General features: G+C 35.2%; 1 protein-coding gene across 1 annotated transcript in view; it reads right to left on the bottom strand.

Moving 5' to 3' along the window:
- Positions 1-6409: 6409 nt before the first annotated feature.
- Positions 6410-19136, bottom strand: part of LOC148952853 (RNA/RNP complex-1-interacting phosphatase-like) — a 173588-nt gene continuing 160861 nt past the window's right edge. Inside the window, exons 4-5 of the mRNA XM_089087797.1 lie at positions 17002-17081; positions 6410-6479 (exon numbers count right to left, since the gene is read on the bottom strand). Of these exons, the coding sequence (XP_088943923.1) occupies positions 6410-6479; positions 17002-17081 (150 nt within the window). The remainder of the gene's footprint in view (positions 6480-17001; positions 17082-19136) is intronic.

The following is a 19136-nucleotide window of genomic DNA, read 5'->3' as shown; positions in this document are numbered from 1 at the left end:
CGGTGGCTCAAATTAGAGACTCGTAAAAAGAATAATTCGTAAGGAAAATCCTTTTTAAAATCCCATTTAAAAAAAAATTGAACGATACAACGAACTGATAGGATGACTGAACGGCTGCTAGATCTAAGCTTGATAACCCGTATATTTTTAGACGAACTATATATCCAATATAAAATCCCAGATAAGGTTTTGAAAAAAAAAAAATTCTTTACTTTTTCAATTTCATGAAAAATGCCAACCTCTTGCTATGTCCAAAAAAGAGGAAAAAAACTGAATAAAAATATTCATTTAATCCTAAAACAGTAAAATAAAGGTACGTGCGGTGCAATTTATTTCGGGATTAAGCTCAGTTACGGTAATTCACTATGTCACATCTTTGGAAAATAAAGGCTTATACTCCATCCCCTCAAGCAAAGCAAGTTCCTCCTATTCGTTGAATGCTTTTCTTCGAGTCCTAGGTTATTTAGTGTATTCTTTTTTCTATAAAAAACCTTATATTATCTTTATCACAGAACAAAAGAGGTAAATCAGAGCTTTGGGTAACAAAACAGTCTATACGCTGTTTCACACCTCTGCAAAAAAAATATTCTGATGAACAACACTAAGCTTATTAATAAGAGTAAAAAACACAAAATAAATTTTCAGTTTTTGCTCTATGGTGAAATTTATTTGGTGGGACAAACCGCCTTTTCAAGTACCTCAGTAGAGCTAACAAGTACGTCAGAAATACGAAAATACGATAAAATTTTGAAAATAAAATAAAGACGTATCGAGAAGGGAGGGGGTCAGTTATGCGCCTAAAAAAAAGGCGAATTTTACGACTTTCTATATAGTGTCAAACCATTAAAGACGGTTCATCTAGGATGTAAAGAGATGTCCATAATCTAAAAAGGGCAAAAATAAATCCTTTTCATTCGAATCCCATATGTTCTTTTAATTGATTTTTCTGATCATAATGTGACCGTCAAAAAGCATACTTGGCAAGGGATCAGCAACTTTAACGGATTACGTTAAGACAGGGTTCATTTCCATGCATCCCCAAATTTTTGGATCCTTCTGCCTGAATGTTAAAATCACCAAGGACATCAAAATTAAAAAAAAAATGCCCCCTGGATGCATTTTAGGTCTCTTCATACCTGAAAACCGTAAATTTCTAAGATATTTCTGTTGGTAGTTCCAAAACTATGAGGTTTCTAGGCCAGTACTATATTTTTGTCAGTGTTGCCAAGTTCAACCATGAAAATAATTATAACTAAAATATTGGACTTTTATTAGTACATGCAAAGGGAAACTTATAATGGCGTTCACTTTCTTAATTAAAGTTTTAACTCATTATTATATTTCTATGTTCTTTTTAAGGCTCTTAGAACGAATTTTTTCATTAAAAAAAAAAAAAACAGAAAAAAACGCAATCTCTCTCAATCCATAGCTCAGTGCTCGGATCAAACAATAATTTTAGATGTTAGGAACCGTTAATTTATCTCATTTTATACAAAGCCCCCACCAGGCTTTATAATCAATTAAATTTTTTACTAGCCTCCTATTTTCCTTCAAAAAACTTTTTTTTTCCGGACGGTGTTGAAAACCAGGATGAACAATAGGCCAGACAACACGCGCAGAAGGGCAAACATAAAATAGAATAGGCACATAAAAACCTTCAGTAAGGCTACAATAAAAAAGAAAGAGTAACAAATAAGTTTTATGATTCTATAAGATTTTAGGACAAAGTAGTTTTTATCCTCTACTCACGTTTAATGACAAAAACAGGGAAAACAATGATACGGGGCTTAAGGCTGAAAGGTGTTAGACAAATATCTACAGTGCATTGTCCTGTTTGGTCAGTGCACTGACCAAAATAAGATAAATACGGGGTATCTAGCCTACAAGTGAATTTATTTTGGGTGACTTAAGTGAAAGATTTTTGTGAGCGAGAAAGGAGGACATGACGTATTTTGGAATAACGAGAAACTTCTAAACGTCCAAGGATCCAAATGAGGTAAGAGAAAACCAATACACGGCGCTTGCTTTGGTCGAGAGGATGGATTACAAATCTTTGCTTTCAAAATGTCACATAGCGCCTTTTGGATTACCACATCCAACATGCATCTGTTAAAGCTTCCTAAAATCAAACCTAACATTTTCACCTGCAAACAGGGTTGCAATAACAATCACTTCCTAAAGTGCTACAATTGCCCAAATTCGCGTACTACACAGCGATTTTCGGTACTAAAGTCAAAAAATTTTTTGTGCGTGTCGTGGCCGCGACACGCGCATGGTCCGTTTAAGTGTACTTAGATTAGTTTTTAGGTCAATGTTTAATCTCTTTTATTGTAAAGGGATAAAAATGTTTCCATAAAAAATATAGCTGATCAGAGCGCTGAATGGGAACATGTCCGCGCACAGGCATATCCCTTATTTAAATGTATTTAGATTATTGTCATGCATAAAAATAAGAGAAAAGGTACTACATTCAATGTAGCACATGCTACAGGTGGCAACCCTGCCTGCAAACAACTGTGGCGATGATCTAGATCTCAGATGTGTTGATCATGATTGCCTCTGTTGCATTCTTCGGGTCAGCGCCGTGAACCAGTATCCAACAAGGAGATACATGAGCGCTGTAAACAACAGTACCAAGTCACGAAATTCTAAAGAGGCGACGCGTCGTCTCTTTACAAACTGGCTCGTGTGGCTGGGCCATTGTCTAAGGCACGAACACCGCCGATGTATCTCGAAGTCAACTATTAATAGCACGGCCACTTTCCACCTCTTGGGCCGGCTTTGGAATAAATCTTGGCTGTACCGTGTTGAAGCCGTTGTACATGATCGTGCCTCATGGAAGAGGCACGCACATAGATCCCGGGCAAAGCGGAGTGCCGTCTAGTTCTCGCCAAAAGTAAGTAACTCTGGCTATTTACTATCCAACAGCGTCCAAGTGGGTCACCCCGAGCCTTTTTTTTTTCTGAAGAAATTCACGAAATTTTCAATCTGTCTTTGACTCTATCGGGTACTCACTGAAAGACTTACTTAAAACTTAAAAACTTCTTCGCATGCTGACCAATGGTCTGCGTTGCGCAGGTACCGATCTCCTGTTTCAATGCCTTCGGCAGGGAGTGCACAGCGTGGTTGGGGGCAACATCCGACCCCTCCCCGGGGCCCCCCCCCCCCCCAGATTTCTCCAGGTAGTTATTTAGAGCTGAGTCGACTCTGACTGAGCTTACAGGATCACACCATTGACCCCTTTCCAAACCAAAAATTGTTAGGTAACATTGTTAGTGAATTTATCTAGCAAATCGAATCTTTGTTCGAGAAAACCGTTGGAGAACTTGAAGCTAAATATTCAAAAACTGATAATACAGCAAAGTCCAATGACCAGTTTCTACGCTATAAACTCTAATTAGAGCACTCATCAGAATCTACAGTAATGTAGATACTCTAGGTTTCTCACGGTGAGCCAATTCTTTTGCTGGAAGATAAACATATCTTCAGAGCTAGGCCAGCTAACAAGCTATACCGATTATTTTCTGAGTTAATTTCTTTTGAATTAATGTTTTTTCTAGAAAGTGATAAATTTAATTGTAGTGATAAAAGCAGAAAGCAATTATTCCGAAAATGGTTGTGGAACAGAAACTATAGGAATAAAATTCAAAAAGTTACCTTTTCATTGACGCCGCAAGAAAAAAAATATAATGTACTTGAATGAAACCCTTACAGAATTGACTGAATAAAACCAACATCAGCACATAGACAATTGCGATATACAGATTTAAATATAAAATAAACACCAAATTTGATGTAAACTTACTGTCCCACTTATAGCTTTCAATGCTTTAATATTAGTAAAGTAATTATTGATTAAAATTGGCAGACTTCGGCATTATTGAAAATAAATTTAAAAGACCTTCAGACTTATTTGGGATCCTAAATAAATGTAAGCTTTAGTCGGGAGACCACTGACCATAAATATGAAAAATCCGACAATTTTAAACCTGCCGTTGTTGCTAATTATGGACAAATTTTATTGCCTTGTCTATTCTGGCATGCTTCTTAAGACGCCAAAGCTATAGAATAGCATTGATTTCACGTGTTTTGCATCTTTAAGTGCAATTCTTCTGAAACCACCGTATTCCATAGAAGAAACATAAAATACACAAAATAGATTTTGGAAGCTATGGCAACTTTGACCCTGAAACACTGTTAAAGCTAAATTGCAACCATCGCCCTCTTCAAGGGGAAGGAAGGGGGCTCTGCTTTAAACCGTCACCCAAATATAGATAATACACAACATACGCGCTTTTTTTTTATTGAATGGTCAAACAGACAAAAATTACTTTTTCCACAGCTGAATCCGTCTCCCAAACAAATCCCTGGATAACATCTTTGAAAACGTTTTCCAACATCTTTTTTAACATAGAGTCTGTACGTGTTGGTTTGATTTCCTCCCTGGCCCAGGATTAGAAGGAGAGGCTTGAATTCGACCAAGAATTTAACCTGACATGATTGTACACGGGTACAATGTTTTCATTGCGCTAGAGAGGGGGGAGGAGGTACGACTCGTTATTTTGAATTTCACATAGTCAGCTTATACCTGAAGGACGTGTTGATGGATCGTGTTGAACACTTTATAAAATCTGTACGGGGCCCTAGTATTACTAACATCACGTTTGGGCTGCCTCTAACAGCCAAACCTCTACGAGTTGGCATCCATAGAAAAAAAGAAGTTTGTTGAAAAAATAAGTGAAAAAAAAAATACATTTTTGGATTTAATTATTTGAAACGTGCACCAATTTAAAATCAAAGTTTTTTTTTTGCGATTTCTGGCTCAATCAAAATTTCTTATTCGCAAAAAAGACCAAAGAGAAAAATTACACGATTTGAAACCCAAAATTGTGCCTTTTGAGGCGACCATCATCAGCAGAAGAACTTAGCAGTTTATCTGCTGGTGACGGTCGCTGTGTATGTGATCGAAATATCCAGAATTTTTGTCATTGTTTTTCACGCGGTCAAAGTGCCGCCACTAGCTGCATAAATTTTTAATTCGCAAAACTGATTTACAAATGATAATGTAGAAAAAAAATATTATACAGATGACACGGTTTCTGTTTAATTAGCTTCTTGTTTTCATAACAAAATTTAAAGAATGTCTTTTGCGTTTAACGGCTGATTTCCTGTTTTTAGTTTCATAATTAGCGTTTTTTAAAGATTGTTTTCATATTAATAGCCTCTATTATTCTCTTACATAAAGGTGGGAGCCGTAACCTATAAGGTTCCCATACTTACTAGCTTATATGCCATGCAAATGCTTCGATAATGATAGTGCCAAACTTTATTAGACCCCCTGCTGATACTTGACTTACTGGAAAAGGATACCGCCTTATCGGTAAATATAAGATACGAGAAAATAGTTGGCTTATATATTTTTAAAGTTTTAACTCTTATTTCTCTTTTCAGGGGATTTCAACTCCCTTTTTTGTGCAATTTAGCATAAGGAATTTTAGGCTTTAGCTATAAAAATTAAAAGGGTATCAAAATTCTCAAGAAAATAAAGAATTTGATTAGTGTGATTATTGTCAAGTTCCGAAATATTTTTAAAAAATTCCACACTTCACTTCAGAAGTTCAACTTAGTCTCTTCCTGTTTTGTTTAATTCTTTCTCAAGATTTTTTAAGTCCAAACACTTAAAATTACTTCTTCCTTTTTTTCCATAAGGCGTTAGTCAAGTTTTCAACAAAGAGTCAGGTTAAACTGCGTTAATTGGGGTGAAGGGGCCTGTGTCACCATAAATTTTGAAAAATACCTTTTTTGGGGTATCTACATTAAAAAATGCCCTTTTCAGTATTATTATTGAACATATAGAAAAAAAAGGCAGAATTGAATCATTTAGATATAGAAAACATAACTTTTTTTCTAAAATTTTGTGAATTGACGCTATTGGTAAGGTAGTCAGTGTAAAGTTATAAAATATTTTTAAAAATCGCCCAGTACAGACCCTTTAGAAGTTCAACATAGTCTCTTCCTGTTTTATTCAATTCTTACTAAAGATTTTTCAAATTCAAACAGTTATAAAAGTTTAAAAAATGCCCAACCCCACTAAAGTTAAAAGTTCCAAATCTGTGTTAAAAGTCCACAGCCCTTGTCAGTGTGTTAGGTTAAACAGAACACATTTTAACTGTTTTCCAAAACTATTGGGATAGAATTAAATAGGACCTATCCTTAAGGTCTTTTGTTGAAGCATGATATACGGAAATGTGACAGTGGATATATAGGAGCAGGATATAAGGCTGAAAGGAAAGGCGAACAGTGAAAGTGACAAATTCAAGCACGTATAAAAGGATAAGGGGGTGAGAAAATGTCCTACTTACGTGCCTATAAACCTTTTAACAAAATACTACCTGATGTCATTATGTATCTAGGAGAGTTTAATATAAGGATACCCAATAGCAGCTTGTTTTACAAAACCTCCCCTTAAATTCACTCCCCTATAAAAAAAATAAACAAACCAGTCCTTAAATTTACCAGTTTAATGTACCAAAAAAATGTCCCAATCCCTCCTCTAAAATGTCACATAGTGGACAACTTCGCACAAAGGGCAGTGAAAATGAGATCTGGTTGTTTTAACTGGCTAAGTGCAAATTTACATAGTCCAGTAGAGGCGTTTTTTTTTGGGGGGGGGGTGAGCACTTGCCCCGGGCCCAGAAATTATAGGGAGGCAACATTTCAAATAAATAATCAAAAGATTATAATCATTTTGTAATTTTAAAAAAATTATTTTTATCAAATAGTTCGTGGTAACGAACTGTAAGTAAGGAGCGACCCGGCTCAATGGTAACCGAAACTCTAAAAAACGGAATTTTGATACCAATAGATACATCAAAAGAATCAGATTTTAATTCTGATTTCAAATATATAAGTTTCATCAAGTTTAATTTTACCCATCAAAAGTTAAGCGCCTGAGAAAATTTGGATGATTTTCGAAAAAAGGGGGAAAGACCCCCTAAAAGTTATAGAACCTTAATGAAAATCACACCATCATATTCAACGTATCAGAGAACCCTACTGTAGAGGTTTCAAGCTCCTATCTACAAAAATGTGGAATTTCCATTTTTTGCCTGAAGAAAGATCACGGATGCGTGTTTGTTTGTTTGTCTTTTTTAGTTTTTTTTTTCCAGGGGTGATCGTATCGACCCAGTGGTCCTAGAATACCGCAGGAGGGCTCATTGGAACGGAAATTAAAAGTTCTAGTGCCCTTTTTAAGTGACAAAAAAATGGAGGGCAACAAGGCCCCCTCCCACGCTCATTTTTTCTCAAAGTCACCCAATTGAAATTTTGAGATAGCCATTTTGTTCAGCATAGTCGAAAATATAATAAATGTGTCTTTTAGGTTGACTTAATCCCCCACAGTTCCCAAGGGAAGGGCTGCAAGTTATGAACTTTGCCCATTGCTTACATATTGTATTGGTTATTGGGAAGTATACAGACATTTTCAGGAAGGATTTTTTTCTGGTGGGGGGGAGGGGGATGGAGGAGGGGGTTACTTGGGAGAATCCTTCTGTGGAGGATGTTTCTTTGGGGTAAGGGACATTTCTATGAAGGGGGCGCCGGATTTCCAAGCATTATTTAAAAAACAATTAGAAATTAAATAAAAAAAACAAGTTTTTTCAACTGAAAATAAGAAGCAACATTAGAACCTAAAACGAACAGAAATTATAACGTATATGAGGGGGTTCGCCCTCAAGTCAATACCTCGCTCTTTACGCTACAGTTTTTTTAGTGCTTTCAAAAGAGCTATCAATTCTAATTAAACGGCCTTTGTGTTTCAGGGGTTTGTGAATTAATTTTTTTTTAACTTTGAACGTAAAGGGCGTGGTATTGACTAAGGGGAGAACCCCCTCATATACGTAATAAAATATATACGTAATAAAACGGCTCAATAGTAATCGAAACTTTTAAAAACGGAATTTTGATGTCAATAAATGTATCATAAGAATGAGCTTATAATGCTGATTCTAAATATATGGATTTTATTAAGTTTAGTATTACTCATCAAAGGCTACGAGCCTGAGAAAAATTACCTGATTTTTTAAAGAGGGGGGAAACATCCCCTACCAGTGAAAGAATTATAATGAAAATCACACAGTCAGATTCAGCGTATCAGAAAACCCTATTACATAGGTTTCAAGCTCATATCTGCAAAAATCTTCAACTGTGTAGTTTTTGCCAGAAGAAAAATATACGAATATAGAAGTTCGTTACGTAAGTTAACTTGTAAACTACGTCAGAACCAATTTTATAGACAGCCATTAAGCAAAAGAAAATTAAAAATTTAATGCAAATTTTGTTTACTTATTCAATGACGGTGAGCCAAAATAAAAGCTGCATTAACTAAAAAACGATCAGAAATTAAATAAAAAAAACAAGTTTTTAAACTGAAAGTAAGGAACGACATTAAAACTTAAAACGAACAGAAATTATTCCGTATATGAAAGGGGCTTTCCCCTCCTCAACGCCTCGCTCTTCATGCTAAAGTTTGACTCTGTCTCACAACTTTATTTTTTAAAACAATAAAAAACTTTAGCGTAAAGAGCGAGGCGTTGAGGAGGGGACAGCCCCTTTCATATACGGAATAATTTCTGTTCGTTTTAAGTTTTAATGTCGTTCCTTACTTTCAGTTTAAAAAGCTTGTTTTTTTTATTTAATTAAAATAAAGAAGACGCAGTTGGCAGTAAGTGTATGTTAGCGAATTTAATCTGAAATTTTCATTTTTCCCATATCTTCACCACCATTCCTTGAAAATAAAAGTAAGTAGATCGAATTTAAGCAGTACTAAGTTGCAATTTAAGCAAAAACTAAGTGAACCGAATTCAGGAAATAGAAGCAATCATTTGGGACGGGACAATTAATAACTTTGCTGAGGCTGAAGCAAGAAAAGTAAGATTAATAATAAATGGAACATTTTTTAATAAATGTAAATTTTGTTAATAAGTGAAAATCTCGTTAACATTTGGCCTGAAAATTTTCGGGAGACAGGGGTGGGGAGTTAATCAAAATTTTGGCCCGTTCGCAAGAGAGGCCAAAACCATAACTATAACCCTGGATATCTTAAAATGAGTTTTTGGTTGAAGTGGGAGCCAGATTCAAAAGATAGAAAAGTGGTTGAAAAATAAACTATTACATAAGGTACCAACCAACTAACCAAACATCGTAAATGTTTCAATTTAAGATCTTCTCGATTTAATATCTAACAATCCATGACATTCATATAAAAAATATCACATTAAGCATATTTTTTTTCCTGACAGTAACAAGGACAGTGAAAATGAAATCTGGTTTTTTGAATTGGATACGTGCAAACTTACATTATATATACCTTAAAAACAGGAAAAATTGGGAATTCAATTTTTAATTTTAAAAAAGGATCTCCGCCAAGGCCGTATCCAGGGGGGGGGGGGTACCCGGTTTGAACCCCCCCCCTCGAAATTTTTGACTGAATCGAAAATAAGTCGAAAATTAGTAAAACCTAGGTAAAAATCAGTAAAATTAGTCGAAAACTGAGTCAAAAATTAGTAACCCCCCCCCCGAAAAAGTCAAAAATTAGTAACCCCCCCCCCCGAAAAAAATCTTGGATCCGCCCTTGATCTCCGCATGCAGTTATGGAGTTGTTCTTTGTAGGAGGAGTCAAATTCAAAAGATAGAAACGTGGGTGAAAAATAAGCTAAAAACATCTCAAGAAGCTGTAGAGAAACCAACAGATTGTTCATATTTGAATTTTACAGATGAAAACCGTTGCCAAATTTCACTAATTAGTTTTGCTTGTGTATTTTCAAGGTTCAACATGGTAACACTGAAGAAAATGTACCGAACCAAAACTTCATAACCATGAAACAACCGTTTTTTTTTAATTAATTAAGAAAACTTTTTCCACAAAATAAGTTTTTCAAAGAAAAGTAAAGAACTCCATTAAACCAAAAATGAGCAAAAATGAAACCCAAATCGAACAGAAATTACAATAAACAACCGAGTCAAACTCAAAAAGAGCAGAAATATCATGAGTTGGGCTCAAAACCCCTAAGCCTTCCCAAGGCCAGAACATAATTTGCACTTTACTGAAAAAATATAAATGTTTTTACTTTTATAACTTTAATAAATCAAATAGATTTAGCAGTTTGATTACTAAATATCAGTATATGTATATTAAACTGACAATGCACATTCATTTGTATTTTTTTCAGTAAAGTGCAAATTATGTAAAAAAAAAATAATAACACATTGTTCAAGCATCGTTCTTTACTTAGGCAGCGTGATTGCGCTGCCTATGAAATCGCGGTTAGCTGGTATAATTAGAACTAACATAAGTCCAGGGGGAGGGCAAATAATGATTTTTATTTTAATCTTTTTAGTACATTAAGAATAGAGTACTCTTTTTCTTTATTGCCAACAATAGAAGAAAAGACTTTTTCTATATATTTATTTTTATTATATATTTTGAATTATAAATATATTATTTTTTATTATATATTTATTTTCTATATATTATAGATTTTTTCTATATATACCAATTACGGCCACATGACTATAAAAAGGGTTTTGTGGGATTTTTTAATAACTTGAGCCTCGCCCTATGGATACCTTCAAATCCTGTTATTTAAATGACAACATTAATTTAAAAACGTTTGAAAATTAATGTTAAGAAGACTAAATCGTTAAGACTTCTTTTTCACAGTTGAAAAAAGTTTCTAAGAATGGGAAAAATAAGTCTCCTGAGTAAGACTAGAATATTAAAGCTACAATAATGACAGTCAAGGCCGTATTCAGAAGGAGGGGGGACTTAGGAGAGTTTGAATCTTTCTTTTCCCCACCCGAAATGTTTGTCCGACTCGTAAAAAACAAAACAAAAAACTAATGCATTTTTTAAAGTTTTTTTTTGTAACCCCTTTCCCTAAAGAAAAACCTTCTGTAATCCCCACCCCCCTAAAAAAAACAATCAGGGGCCTGGATACGGCCCTGATGACAGTAATAAAGTGTGGTTCTGAAACGTTGGCGCTTCCTACGATGTCGTAAGGATAGATTTAAGGGAAATGGGAACTTCTTGAGAGGGTGCAAAGAGGGAGGCTTTGAATAAATTGGGATGGAGGAGAGTGTGTAGCTGTGTTGACCTCAGGCGATTTGGTGTTGCAGCTGCAGTGAGTTGCTGTTAGTAATTTTCTACGATTTGTTTTGGGTAGCCCACCCATTTAACTGACTGTTTTTCAAACAGTAAGCTAAATGAAAACTGTGGTTCTATCCCGCTTTCTATAGGCTATAATGAGAAAAAGGTTAAGGTGGATAGGAGAGGTTATGTTTGTGATGAGAGGTCCCAGATTGCCAATGATTTGCGTCTTGCATTTAGGGCCAAACAAAACAGGTCGTCCCCATATGGTTTGGGATGAGGTGGCAAGAAAGGATGCACAGGAAAACAGAATTTCCCGGGAGGGTGTAAAGAGAGAAGCTTTCAATATATCGGGATAGACGGGCGTACACACCTGTGTTGGCCTCAGGCGGGTTGATGCTGCAATGAGTTGCTGGCAGTAGTAGGAGTTCGGTAACACTGGGATGATTCTCATAGCTATTTTGATTAGATTGACGTACTTGGCTCGTTGGGGTTAACTGAAAACATAGGGCTGCACTTAAACTGGGGGGGGGGGACGATTAGTTTTCTGAATATTGAAATTGGTGGTCCTTTTCATGCACGGGATGATTCTGTTCCTTTTAAGTTTTGACGTACTTCTGACTATTAGTTGAAGTTGATTTAAAAAAGTTTTCAAAAACAGGTTTTTCAAAGATAGTTTGGAAACTGGAATTGATGGAAGGTTTCCTTTACTCACTTAAAACAAACTATGCAAAACATAAAAAATAAATTTTTAATACCATAATCAATTTAACCGTGTTTTAAAGAACAAAACTATACTTTTCTTACATAAACAGGCAGAGGTGTTCAAGGGGGACAACTGGGGAACGCTTCCCCGGGCATCACAGACAGTACTGACAGTACTACACGTATTTGGCTACTGCAGCACTGACAGCATTGCATTACTCATTTAAAAAGAAAAGTCTTCTTATTCCAATGGTTCCCAAATCCATCAAAAAAGAAAGGAAAAAAACAAAAAATAGAAAAAAAATATCACTACTCCCTTTATACAACTGCTAAGTGTCCGTAACACCCGACCAATCAATCGCCTGAAAACAGTCATGGGATGTTCTACAACGGGTCATGATACGAAATTTTTTCCGGCGTACTTTTACACGGTCATTCAATAGATTTCTGGACGCTCACAAGAAGAGAGTACACTTTTTTTTTTGCACGAGGTCAAAAGCCAAGGGAGTATTTCTTATTATTAAAATTGCATAGTAAATAGATTTGATTAAAAGGTGAAAAATCTTATGCGTTGTTTGGTAAAGGCCAACTCACAATGAGATTTTGCTGATGCCAAGATTTAGCTAATGCTAATTTGAGCCAGTCCAAATTTTTCAACCAATCAGAATATTCTATGGGAAACCTGATTGGCTCAAATTAGCGCCAGCTATATCTTGGTATTAGTAAAACCTCATTGTGAATGGGCATCCCTGTTTTGTCTCATGGTTGGAGAATGGGTTGAGACTCACATGAAATCTTTCTTCTGTTTTTGGTGTGGGGGAAGCACGGGGAGTTAGTTGGGGAAGGCGCGGAGACTTACAATTTTGTGTTTGGGGCAAGAGTTGAGAGTATTTTTTCTTCATGCGCTCCGGTTTCTCCTATTTTCTGATAGCCTCTGGCTAGTAAATTATAGGCTATTTCCCATAGTCTGCGATACAGCCAAGAAACTCATTTTTATTCGCTTTCATAATATAGCTACGTATATAGCTTAAAACACTTTGAATTATTGGTCAATTTCTTGCTTAGAAACAAGCAAAAAAAGTATAAGATTTCACAACATAACATTATATCTGGTGGACGACGCTTAGTCTGAAATCCCGCTGTCACAAATTAATACCAAAAGGGAATAAATAATTATTGAAATGTTAAAATCAATACTATATTACCAATACCATGCATTAAACAATACTTAAATGAAGTCGGTGTACCAAAATTTGCCAAGCGTTCTATGTTAGTTTCTCATCAAAGATAATTTATGCTCAACTTTCTTATGCATAAATGTTGGCAATTAGCATAAGCAAACCATAGTCCATAGCTGCAAAATTCGAATTCAAGATACTAAAAATCTCATTTTTAAATCATCAAGATAAACCAGGCAACTTATTTCATGACTTTTTGACGTTAACATTTTCTGTAGCCTACTGCTAATTTCATCTTCACCCATATAGTAATTTATGAATTTTCAGACACTTCCCTCTTTTTGTTTAATATCTAAGTATAGGGTGTCTGAAATAGTTATGGTGTTGTTATTACTTAATACAAGGGAAAGAATAAAGCTAAAATACATATTTCTCGTGAGCCATGCAATATCTTCACACTCTAATTATCAAAATTACATGCTTGCAATCACTTTAAAACATAATACTTACATCCAAAGAGACCGACATAAAATTTGGCGAAAATGGTAACCATCTAAGGATGTAAATATAGACAACAGTTTCCAGAGCAAAACCACATATCTGAATCTTTCAAAAGTTTATAGGAGAGCAAAAATAAGGTTTCTAAAGGTGTCGACAACGCTGTTTTTTTGGACAACTTTTAAATGAATTTTTTTTTGGGGGGGGGGGGCAAGATGACGGTATATTTTGCGCTGGGGAGTAAGTAAGACGATTTTTCTCTGATACTTAGATAAAAGTAACACACTACCGTTTTTTATAGCATGCCGTGGTCAAGATTCGCTGCTATTCAATAATATTTACACTGACCAGTCTACATTGTCATGACGAACAAAATTATTGTCCAAGTTTTACCAAGACTAAAACAGAAACAAGCTCGAGGTAGGTGATTTAGGCAACCTTTAAATACAACCCCCCGTCTTTAAATTACGAGGAGTATCTTAAAAAATATCTATTTTAGATAATACTTATTTCAAAGAACCCAATAAACCAAGGCCGTATCCAGGGAGGGAGGGTTAACCGGTTTGAACCCCCCCAAAATTTTTGACCGACTCGAAAATAAGTCGAAAATTAGTAAAACCTAGGTAAAAATCAGTAAAATTAGTCGAAAACTGAGTCAAAAATTAGTAAACCCCCCCCCCACAAAAAATTCAAAAATTGGTAAAACCCCCCCTGAACAAAAATCCTGGATACGGCCCTGCAATAAACCATTCTTGCTTTGTTAAGACAGCTTTTGACAAAAGTCAAATTTTCCGTTTGATAGCCGGATGTCACATCGCCTGGCAAAAAATGATTTTATTGGAAGAATATTCGGGCCAGTCTTGTTTCAAATGAGAGTCAAATATTTTTTTAGCCGGTCGACAAAACATTGTGGCGATAAATAAAATCTCCCTCTTCATGTCTTGTTAAAACGTACTGCGGCACGGATATATTTTTTCCCATATTCAAAAGAATCTTTTGTTTTACGAGTATTTTTCAAGGGCGACTTAAGCTACTTTCACTATCAATATCAATAATACATTAAATCCGGAATATATATCGACGTCGTTTGGTCGCTTTCGCTTGAGGACCGTTCACAATGAGACTTCACTAATAATGAGGTTTAGCTTGCGCCAATTTCAGCAAATGAGATTTTTCTATATTTTTCTGATCTGTCAAAAATTCTGATTGGCTCAAATTAGCGCTAGCTAAATCTCGGTATTAATAAAATGGGTACTAGTGCATTAGATGGTAACTTTTATATACTATGCAAGGAAACCAGTCATGCAGTGACAGAAGAAACCCGCCAGAGACCGGTTATTTTCAAAGAGACCGCTATTAAGATTAAAATAAAAAAACAAGTTTTTTTATCTGAAAGTAAGAAACGACGTTACAAATTAAAACGAACGGAAATTATTCTGTATATGAAAGGGGCTCATCAACGCTTCGCTCTTTACGCTAATGTTTTTTATTGTTTAAAAAAAATAGATTTGTGAGAAAATAAAACTTTAGCGTAAAGAGCGAGGCGTTGAAGAGGGAACAGCCCCTTAAATATACGGAATAATTTCTGGTCGTTTTAAGTTTTAACGTCGTTCCTTACTTTCAGTTAAAAACTTGTTTTTTTTTTATTTTAATTTTTGAACGTTTTTGAATTAATGCATGTTTTTATATTCGCTCACCATCCATGAATAATTAAAACAAAATTTGAATATTTATTTTAATTTTATTTGGTTAAATGGCTTATTCGAACTTGTTTAATTTATTTACGAACGTTTTTATTAGTAATAAATGTAAATAACTTACGAATTAACTTACGTATCGAAGTTGTATTTTAATTGATTTTTAAAACGTATGTTAGGGGGGTTCACCCCCTAGTCGATACCCTTTTCTATAAGCTAAAGTTCAAATTGTGTTGAAAGTCTTTAAAAATAGCCCCATAATCAAAAAGGTCGTTAATTAGAATAAACAGCTCTTATGAAAGTACTAAGACATCTTCGGGTTAAAGAGAGAGGTACTGACTAGGGGGTGAATCCAATCATAGATGTAATATTTTCTGCTCGTTTTAATTTTTGATGCTGCTCCTTACTTTTAGTTGAAAAACTTGTTGTTTTTATTTAATTTCTTATGTTTTTCTTTAATAATGATGGGAAATCCGGCACCCCCTTCATAGCAATGTCCCTTCCCCCATGAAAACTCCCTTCATGGAAATATCCTTCCATATAACGCCCGACCCCCCCCCCCTCCACCAACCAGAAAAAATCCCCCCTTAAAACGTCTGTATACTTCCCAATAACCAATACTATATGTTAACATTGGGTAAAGTTGATAACTTTCAGCCCTCCCCCCGGGGACTTCGGAGGATTAAGTCATCCTAAAAGACATAGTTATTATATTTTCGACCATGCTGAACAAAATGGCTATCCCAAAATTTTGATCGAGTGACTTTGGGAAACAAATGAGCGTGGGAGGGGGCCTAGTTGTCCTCCATTTTTTGGTCACTTAAAAAGAGCACTAGCACCTTTCATTTCCGTTCCAATGAGCCCTCCCACGATATTCTAGGACCACTGAGTCGATACGATCACCCCTGGGGAAAAAAAACAAACAAATTAACACGCATCCGTGATCTTTCTTCTTGCAGAAAATGCAAAATTCCATATTTTTGTAGATAGGTGCTTGAAACCGCTGCAGTAGGGTTAGCTTATACGCTGAATATGATGGTGGGGTTTTCATTTTTAGGGGGTCTTTCCCCCTTTTTTTGAAAATCAGCCAAATATTCGCAGGCAGGTAACTTTTGATTAGTAAAACTAAACTTGATGAAACTTATATATTTTAAATCAGCATTAAAATCTGATTCTTTTGATGTATCAGTTGGTATCAAAATTCCGTTTTTTAGAGTTTCGGTTACCATTGAGCCGGGTCACTCCTTACTTACAGTTCGTTAACTGTTTGAAATGGAATGAAGAGCAGTTTTCATTGCGTTTCCGATATTTAAACTGTTGTTTTTGGGGTTTAGGGCGGGATGTACCTAGGTTAGGTTAGGTTACGTATATAATATATTCTATGTTTTACCCCCCACCAACCACCCCACCTCTTAATGTTCAAATGTAAAGTCCAAATTTGCTTCTAAACTATTATATATTAATACTATTTTATTTTATTTAATTAGCATTAACCAAACTTGACTTTTTAGAAGTGACCATCTAATGCACCAGTACCAAAAAATATAACTGTAAATCGTCCTTTAATAACATTTACTCTCTGACTTCAGCTTTAACAGTTTTAGATAAGTTTCGAATAAGACATAGCTTTGATACTAAAGGACCATGACAGCTGACTCCTTAGAGTTTCTAAGAGCGAAAAATAAAAATTGAGATAGAACTTTTGGAATTAGGGGGGCAACAATCCCTTGCCAAAGCCTAAGAGTGCAGTTTAGCCTACTAAATGAGAAGTTCTCACCTTCTAACCACATGATCTCGTGGAATAACATGACCCTCACACATTATTTTCTCGTGAGCAATCCCGTATCTTGCGAAGTCCTGCGAAGTAAGTAGGTTACAATAAGTCTCAATTGTTAAAATTAACTTAAATTTGAACGTTATTTCAAAAATTAAAGGTTAGTCCTCATTAAGCTAAAATATGAAACATTCAAACAGACAAAAATAAAGAAATAAATCAGACATTAAACTTTATACAATGTCTCTAACATTAAATTTCAGGTAAAAAAGAAGATATAGTAACAACAAAACCAAAAAAAAAAACCAACAAAAAAAAACGAAAAAAAAAACAAAAGAGGAGCAACCTTAGCAATAATTTAATAATAAGAGGTCTATTTCAAGGGGGCGTCAACAATTTATTGCAAACAATGGTACACAATGGCTCTCCAAGGGTTCGGGAAAATAGTAAAACTTAAGCGGTTTGTTTATTGACCCTTCTCTTTTTTGTGCCAACTGAACAACTACTCCCCTCCACAATTCAAGAGAGATGAAATTAATTTATGAGAACAAACAAAGGACCAACATATATAAGAAATAATGGGCTACTAACCTATGTGACTAAAGAAAGCCATAAACCCCTATCCTTCGGTTGCCGGCTGCGAGCCATTTGGAGGAATATTTCTGTATTTTCGATGGTAAATGAATGTAATATTATGGTTGTTTTTGGGTGGCATGGCCAAAGAAGCATGAAGTAGTTGGTGCTCTTCTTGCACAATCTTAGTGAGTTATTAGGTGAGAGCGCGGTCTTTCGATGGCATGAGTAGAGAGCTATCTTATACTCGTGTCAGGGCTCCTTATTTGGGTATAGAACCACGTGGTTTATGGATTTTGTCACTGAGAATGGAAAAACAGTATTTTTCTCACTTGAAAAAACAGGAATTTCCTCACATTGATGGTCGTTTTCTTTGACGGTTATGGGTATTGGTCGATTTATTTGATGTTTTTCATGGATGTCAATAGTAATTTATTTCTGTTTTATGGTTTTGTCAGTGAAAATTTGAAAAAACAGGAATTTTGTCACTTTTATGTCTGTTTTCATGGATGGTTATTTGTGTTGGTCAATTTATTTGATGTTTTTCATGGATGATTTATGGTTTTTGTCAGTGAAAATGAAAAAACAGGAACTTTCTCACATTTATGTCTGTTTGTTGTCAGTGAGAATGGAAAAAAAAAAACTTTCTCACTTTCATGGATTATTGAGTCTAATGTGAGACAGGTCAATGACACTTTCTTCATGTTGTTGCTCGATGCAAATGTTATGATCCAGAAATAGTATTTGTTGTTGTTTCCGAGGCAAATGTTATGAGTGTCCCGGAAACAGTTAGATCCCGTGTTTCCTTCTCCGCCAATCAGAGGGCTTGTTTACATAACAATTTGACCTTGAGATTTCATATATAGCGGGCATGCAATATGATTCAATTATCAGAAAGTATTTTGACACAAAGGATAAAAAAGATGAATTAGAAGCCATGGCAACTTCAATTTACCATGTAAGCTCCGTTTTTATTTTCAAAATAAAATTATTTTCCTTGGTCACCCTCCAGTATATTTAGGTAAGTACCCCCCCCCCTCAAACCTAACCACCTTGCAATCTTTATACTCGATGGAAAACGTAAAATATATTCTTTTACCCTCAAAACCTCACCCCCCCCCATTGTTTTACAACCAAATTCTCGCAAAAAGAAATAATTATCATTTAGTTAAATTCCTTCCTTCTATATTTACAGCTAAAGCGACCACTGACTTCTCTCAATTTTTAATAAGAAAGCCGTTCTGTTTTGACACAAGACTCCAGTGCGTGGTTAAAATTAGCAGTCACCCCTTTCCATCTGTGTTTACAAACGTGACAGCCAAAGTCAAAAGGAACCGTTTCTCCGTCAAAATTAAAACACTTTGAGGCAATTGTAATAATTAGGCGCAGAAACACTTTTCTATTTTTTAGAAGTAAAAAACATTATTTTAAAGTTTTCTTTCTTCATAGTTTCTTATATAGTAATAGGCGGGTATAGTGAATCCCTAATTTTTGCTGGAGAGGGGGTTATAACTGTTTATAGTGAAAGAATAGAATGAAAAGACTGTCTTTAACTCAGTGTATAA

This window comes from Artemia sp. Qi Xiang Cuo, chromosome 4, assembly GCF_049724085.1.
Source record: "Artemia sp. Qi Xiang Cuo chromosome 4, ASM4972408v1, whole genome shotgun sequence".
In the NCBI taxonomy this organism is placed as follows: Eukaryota; Metazoa; Arthropoda; class Branchiopoda; order Anostraca; family Artemiidae; genus Artemia; species Artemia sp. Qi Xiang Cuo.
The sequence above is the reverse complement of the archived record's forward strand: the minus strand, read 5'-3'. Positions and strand labels throughout refer to the sequence as shown.